This window comes from Rhagoletis pomonella, unplaced genomic scaffold (genome assembly GCF_013731165.1).
Source record: "Rhagoletis pomonella isolate Grant_MI unplaced genomic scaffold, Rhpom_1.0 Rhpom_scaffold_00013, whole genome shotgun sequence".
NCBI lineage: Eukaryota > Metazoa > Arthropoda > Insecta > Diptera > Tephritidae > Rhagoletis > Rhagoletis pomonella.
Window position 1 is genome coordinate 23024991 of NW_023458567.1, and position 7570 is coordinate 23032560.

At 34.3% G+C, this 7570-nt stretch overlaps 1 protein-coding gene across 1 annotated transcript in view; it reads left to right on the top strand.

Moving 5' to 3' along the window:
• LOC118748290 (general odorant-binding protein 19a-like) overlaps positions 1 to 4440 on the top strand; it is a 14282-nt gene extending 9842 nt beyond the window's left edge. Inside the window, exons 2-4 of the mRNA XM_036482665.1 lie at positions 326 to 404; positions 2966 to 3054; positions 4124 to 4440. Of these exons, the coding sequence (XP_036338558.1) occupies positions 326 to 404; positions 2966 to 3054; positions 4124 to 4321 (366 nt within the window). The 3' untranslated portion in view covers positions 4322 to 4440. The remainder of the gene's footprint in view (positions 1 to 325; positions 405 to 2965; positions 3055 to 4123) is intronic.
• Positions 4441 to 7570: the final 3130 nt, after the last annotated feature.

A 7570-nucleotide genomic window follows, 5' to 3' on the forward strand; every position in this document is an offset into this window, starting at 1 on the left:
GAATGTTGTTGAAGATCGATATATCCCATAACGAGCCAGAGAGAAATCGGAAAAAATTCCAAGGGTGTAAAAAATATCCTTGTAATCTTTATCAATTAAACACATGATATACGCATAAATTCTATTGTTGCACGGTCCATACAACTTCTTAATCAAAAGTTCAACTCCAAATCGGCTCGATATATCGCCATTGCACTTTATATGTACATGTGAGTGTGTGTAGGTGCTAATTTAATCGAAAACCTTAGGAAAACGTGTTGTTAAATATCTAATATCTTTTCTGTTATCATTAAAAATATTTCTTTACATTGCTTTTATTTTAAAGGCCACTGAAGAGCAAATGTTTGCCGCTGGAAAATTGATGCGAGATGTCTGTTTGCCAAAATTTCCGAAAGTTTCCACAGGTATGTTTGAATTATTGAATTCCGAAAATAAACATAAAAGAATGAGTGCGTCTGGGCCATCGTACAGCTGTCTAAGTGAAAACACTATCAGCTGATTGTCAAAAAATGCCTACAGCTGAGGTTACCTGTTTTTTTGCGTTTGCTGTCATCTTTTCTAATTTCTTCCATTTATATTACAATTTCTTCCATTTCTATTACATTCTATTTCAAATACACTAACCAAAAACGCACCTACAGCCTGCCAGAAATAACGGTACAATGAAGAGACACGCTACTTTAGAGCTGTACGATGGCCGGGGCTGCACTACGATTTCTCTATGTAGTTGTATGTTTTGAACTACTGTACTTAATAAAACATAAAATAATATTGGGTTGAGGGATTTTAAATTGATCTAATCATAAATCAAGCAATCAATTATGGTTTTGACTTGATTCGCTGATAAAATTAATTTGTGTTTTGCTTCGCTAATATGAGGGGAGTTGAGATGAATGAAGATGAGATGAAGTGATTTGAGGCGAGCTGAGGTGAGTTGAGTTTAGTTGAGGTCTAGGCGCCCACATTTTGTGGGCTATATGGATCCCTCGCGCGACTGAAGGTATACTTCTTGGTCCAATTTCCCGTAGAGGTCACCAGTGAGTGGAAGATCGACCTATCAAGGCAGCCAGTTCAAAAACGCCCAATCTCAGAAAACTTTTCACGAACGCCCTATCTCAGAATTTGATTGAATTATGTTTGGTGCCAACTTTCGACCTGCACCTATCGCTTATTGCAGTTTTGTGCAATCGATGTCAAAATTTTAATGAAGTCCAATAATATACATATAATGCGGCTGAAATGAATTCTATAAGCTATATATCCTCTATAAATAAAATAAGTTTCTTCGAATGGTTTTTGTTTTGTTTTGTTTCGTTTTTTTTATATCTTTAGTTTGACTTATGCTGAATTTCGACTAGGTATTATATGGCCAAATTTCCCCCATTAGTGGAAATTCGTATTAGGAAAAAAAGTTTGTTGTCTTAAATAATTATTAATTCTACAATTTTTGATTACGCCTTGTAATGACAACAATGGATAATAGTTATATAGGATTTAAATGGACTTTTGGTTATTCTACTAATAATGTCGAAACCTCAAAGTAAAGGCTCTCATAGTAATTGTCTATCTGTGTGTATACTCTCGGAAGTACTCGTATTTTTACTTATTTCCTTTGATAAATTGATAGTGAAGACTTTTATAAAAATTTGATTATTCAGGACCCCAAATTGCATTGTTTGACAAATTAAAAAAATTATGCCACAACTATATCCATATATGTAATACTGCTATATTGGGAGTACCTACAAGTGCAGTCAGCAAACATTACAATACAAATATATAAAAAATTTCAAATTGTTGTCGCTTTCCCACAATAGTTTTTCATTAAAAACGGCCTCAAGCTCCATAAAAATTTTTGAAGATACTATATAAAAAAATTAAAGGAAAACGGAATAATCGTTTGTAAAAAATTACACTTCAATTTAAAACAAATGGCGGTACCGTAAAAGAAAATCACAGAGAATTTTGAGTTTTCATTTAGATTCATAAATTTCATAATAAATTAAATTGTAGAAATATCGCACAGATGCATTTTATGTGAAAAAAGGGGTAAATTAAACAATATATAGCTTTACTTGCGTATGTTGGTAAGCAGATAATTTCTAGAAATTTTATCTAAAAGGTTTTCATTTCCTAATGAAACTTTGTTGATTTTTTTTTTATTTTTGCACAAAGTTTAAAATTCAGATTTTTATGGTATTTGTTAGATAATAAGCTCCAATTTTATAAAAAAAATAGCGAAAAAATTCTAATGAAAGACGTTGCGAATATTATATAAATTTCACTATAGCTGTTTATCAGTTTTTATTTGAATACTCAGTAAATTTGTACCCAGTGAAAAATGGAAATTTGTATATTTATGTTTGAATTAAATATTCCAAAATAATATAGTTCTTGTCTAAGTGCGGTCTAATTTCATTTTTTAATCGCGGCCAAATTTCACTTGGCAAAATGAGTTATTATGTCAAAACATCGCATTTTTGCAATATTTCATCAAAAATATATAACTTTAGCATTTGCCGCACCAAAATTTCTTTTCCAATTTTGTTGGCCTGTGTAATTTGTGTAAGTGAACCAGCATTAACACAATAAATAGCTACAGATCAGTGGAAAAATAGCTGCTGCAGACAGGTGTTCCTTTGAAAAATAAAATCAGATAACTTTCTCGCTTTGGCAAAGGTGAGAAGAAGACCTTCATGCGAGATTGTGAGCCCTGCATTTAGAACTGCTACCTTTCTACTGTTGCTCCTCAGAAAACTTTAAGGCGCCTGTTTAGAATCCTTTAATGTACGCATAAATGGAAAGCATACCTTTAATGCTGTGTAAAAAATTCATAACGATAGGTATCCTTCGGTCAATCGGGTGTCAGTAGAAAAAAATTGTATTTTCGAAATTTTACTATTTGCTTAACAATTACACTTCGGATAATTCAGAGATTTATACACTTTTATTTTTTCCTTTCCAGAAGTAGCTGATGGCATCAAGCTGGGTAATATTCCCGACACCAAAGACGTAAAATGTTATATTAACTGCGTTTTGGAAATGATGCAAACGGTATTAAAAATATATACATACATATATACATATGCACTACATATGTATGTACATTAGACTGCATCACCAAAAAAAGTTGCAGTTTTTCCGCCGGGATTACAAAATTTATAATATTTTAAGACGTCCACCAAAATATTTCCGAAAAGTATTAAGATTTACGTGAACGGGACCGGTTTGAAAATACCTCCAAAAATGGAGTTTTTTATGAATAAAAATAGTTTCTTAACGAACTTTTTGAAAAAAGTCCCCTCAGATGACAAAACAGATTAAGCTTAAAAAATCTCCATAAAAATATTTAAAAATCTTTCCAACGGAATCGTAGGAATGAGATTTTTGATGCTGTTTTTTTTTACTTTTTTCAAAGATTGACTTACGAAACACTTGAATAACTGGGCCAAAACTATTCCGATTTAGACTTATGGGATCTCAGTAGAAAGGTATTTTCACATTGTTCTTATTTCTCTCCAAAAAAAAGTCATTCGTGTCCCCATTTATTTTTATTTTTTTTCAAATACCAACACATCTTAATTCATGATGTTCGTTCATCCTAGCTTTCTCTTTCCTCTTTTGAATGAGTTTATTAGCAAAGAAATAAAAAGGGTGAAAAATACCTTTCCAATTACACCTCTTAAGTTTAAGTCGGAAGAGTTTAGGTTCAGTTATTAAAGTTTTTCTTATACCAATCTTTGAAAAAAGTTAAAAAAAAACATCGAAAATCTTATAATTACGATTCCGTAAAATTTTTTTTTTAATATTTTTATGTAAATTTTTTAAGCTTAAACCGTTTTGTCATTTGAGGGGATTTTTTCAAAAAACGTCTATAAGAAACTATTTTTATTCATAAAAAAAAACTCCATTTTTGGAGGTATTTTCAAATCGGTCCAGCTTTTCCGAAATATTTTGGTGGATGTCTTAAAATATAATAGATTTTATAATTCCAGTGGAAAAACAGTACCGATTTTTTTTTTTTAAGGGGAGTGATGCAGTCTAATGTACATATGTATATAAAATACAAAATCTATTTTATGCCGTTTTAGAATAATTTTAAAACTTTCTCACACTTGCATAGATGAAGAAAGGCAAATTTCTCCTCGAAAGCTCATTGAAACAGATTGACCTGCTGATGCCAGACGATTACAAGGATGATTACCGCGCCGGTTTGCAAACCTGCAAAGACGCAGTCAATGGTATCAAGAACAATTGTGATGCAGCTTATGCGCTATTGATTTGCATACGCGGTGAGATAAAGAGGTTCATCTTCCCTTAGATGTGGTACATCGCGCAGTTGATTGCAGTATTCGTGAATACATACAGATGCACTAACTATGTGATGTATAGTAGATATATGGCGTTATTCAATAAAAAAACAATACTTTATGTTCATAATTTTCGATCGTTCTCTTTTTCGTGAACCGGTATTCTAGTCATTCAAAAAATTTTAAAGAAATTTTATTTTATGTATATTTCTTCTACAGCAACACTTACTGTTCTCAAGAAAAGAAAAAAACTTCATATGGGCGATTCCACCGTCACGGGTTGGACATTTGTACAGAAAAATATATTTTATATGGAAAACATCTGATTTATTTCTTTTGTCACGGGTGGGACAAAAAAAAGAACCTGCTTTTTGGAGCAGATATATTTTACGGAAACTCTGCGAATTCATTTCACTTTTCTGTGCGAACTTGATGTCACGTTGGAGAGAATATAGAAGGTGGCGCCGATGGCAATACCGCTAATCGGCTCTCAGTGAATTTGACAGAATCAGCTGTTTTGCTGACGTCACAGTCGAGATGACAGCAGTAGTGATGTGCTGAGTCAATACTTTTAAGTATCCAATACTCTCGATACTCGGTACCGAAACATTTAGGTTTCGAATAAAAGCGACGCCAAAAATATGGAAAAAACGCCTATAAAACCCGAATGTAGGAGCCAATAGAGCTTTTAATACTGATTCAAATGAAAGATGTATATACATATATGTCGGTTCGAGGTCATAATACAGAGAATCTCTTACTTGTTTTAAGCATTTTTGTTCCAGCTGAATCAGACAATATCATTTTTGTAGGCCTGGGGCAGATTCTGTAACCAGTTAGCGACAATTTTCGAATCGGTATCGGTTTTGTTGACGTATGATATGAAATATTTTTACGTCAACAAGTGCGATATCGATCCGAAACTTGTCGATAACTGGTTACAGAATCTCCCCCCTGAAAGGCTTCTTCATCAGTCAAAGTATCTTTCTTGAACCTTGGATCGACTACAAGCCTGATTATGGCAACTTAACTTAATTTAACGGAGCGTAGAACTTAAAGAATCATAATGAAAAAGATTTCGATGTGGCATTAAGTTACGTTAAGTTTCGGCTGTTCAATTATAAGCAAGACCCATTTAACAGAATTAACATACTATACAGAGAGAGCCGTAAGTTACGTTAAGTTGCCATAATCAGACCATAAGGTTAAAACTGATAAAATAATATTTCTCTGTTGCGATAAGTTCAAGTGTTTTAGCCGATACCATATAAATTAGTAATGAAAGTTTTTTCTAAACTTGAAATGCATATACAGACCTTGTGAGATTTAAGGCATCTGCATCCCCTCGATGCCTCTCAGTCATTTCTGAGCGAAGTATTCACCCAGTTTCTGATCGTGGCTTGGATTACCGAAGGTGGGAGTGCAAAAACTGGTTGCCGAGGAATGCCTGGTCTGAGCCAACTCTGGCCAAATGATCAGATGTCTCATAACTAGGTATTCCAGAGTGACCTGGCACCCAGAGTAAAACAACCTAGTTATTTTCACCATCATATTTTAGTCGAGACTTCCATTGCCGAACTAGTTTGGAAGTACTTAAATAGAGGGCTGGTCAATGCCTTAAGGGCAGCTTGGTTGTCTCTGCAGTCACGTAAACACCTTCCTCTCCACCTATGTTCCACCACGTAGTCCATGGCTTTGAGTATTGCAATTACCTCAGCCTGGAAGACCGAAGCATATTCCTCTACAGAATAGTGAAGTTTATCTTCATTAACCTCGCAAAAGACCCCAGATCATGACCCAGAGTCAGTTTCGCAGCCATCGGTGAGGATTAGACAATGTGTGAGTCCGGTCTCAGCGATGGAATCAAACCAGCATTCAGTTCAACATTATAAAATCAAAGGTAATGGTGGCGTACTATCCTGTAGCATTAAAAAGACACAAGTGCGTAAATCTCTGCCGCCAGCAATTTTCGCCGCGCCCCACTCATTGTCATACCAGGATCCGGTTCTTTTTAGTCTGCAGGTGGCCTTTAAGGCTTCCCCACGTATGAAAACACAAAGTGACGGTAAGTGCAGCAGTGCGTCAAGAGCACTATACACCACTCAAAAAAATTAAAGTTAAATAAATAGGCTATCAAGCAACCATTTTGGTTCTCTACATCTAAACCAGATGAATTTTCGTGGACCCCCATTTACAACTCATGGACCCCCAAATTTTTTTCACATCATCGTGGACCCCCGGCGTGTCATCCGTGGACCCCTGGGGGTTCACCTGGACCACTTTGGGAATCACTGTTACAGACTAACCAACATTTAACAGAACTATTATGAACGGCTTTAACTTACGTAAAACCAGATTGTGAAAATTTGGCCAAAGAATCGTTTGAATTTTCTTTAATATCTATCTTACTGACATTAGAATAATAATAAAATTAATGTTTTTCATTTCTAATAATAATTTTATTTAAATTTATTTTTTTGTTTTTCCTGTTGGCTGTTTGTAGCATTTAGAATTTACATGTGGCTCTCTTCGTCCTCGGCCTTGCCCATCCCTGTCTTATAATAAAACACAGAACCAGGAACACAAACAAAGCAAAAACTGCAAAAAATCATGGCTTTATTATACCAAAAATCCGAAATTCCTCTGTCAGGGGTGGGACAATGTTTGTCACGGGTAGGACACGTACGAATTTTTATATGAAAAGGAGCTTTTAGTGTGGTCCATATATAAATATTAGCTATTAAAAAATATAAGAAGCCAAGTAGGGGTTAAATTCATTCACGTTTTATCTTAGGATGGTTAAGAAAATGCTTAGCACCGTCAGCCAAAAAATTATTAAAAATGAACACGATTTCCTAGCGTCTTGAAATTTTCACTTTTACCATTTAAATTTAATGGACTACAAAACGACATACCTAAAAAGTCTGAACAAAAAGTTTAAACTTTTTGGGCGTAATTGTTAAAGTTTATTGCATTCTTATAATTTTTGTAAGAAGTTTGAAACGTGGATTTATGTGGTTCTGGTTAGGTAATGTGCTAGACTTTTATAAAAAACACTATAAATATTAGATTAACAAAATAAAAAATCAAAACTGGTCAAAATGTAACTTAACTTTATAAGCTGACCACAAGGTCAACGAGTTCAAGCATCCCCCCTAGTCCCCTGCCTCACCACAACAAACAAATAAAGCTTATCAGCCCTGTAAACCTACCTCTGACAACTGTCCCGCACATAGCTGTCACGGATGGGACATGCTTCT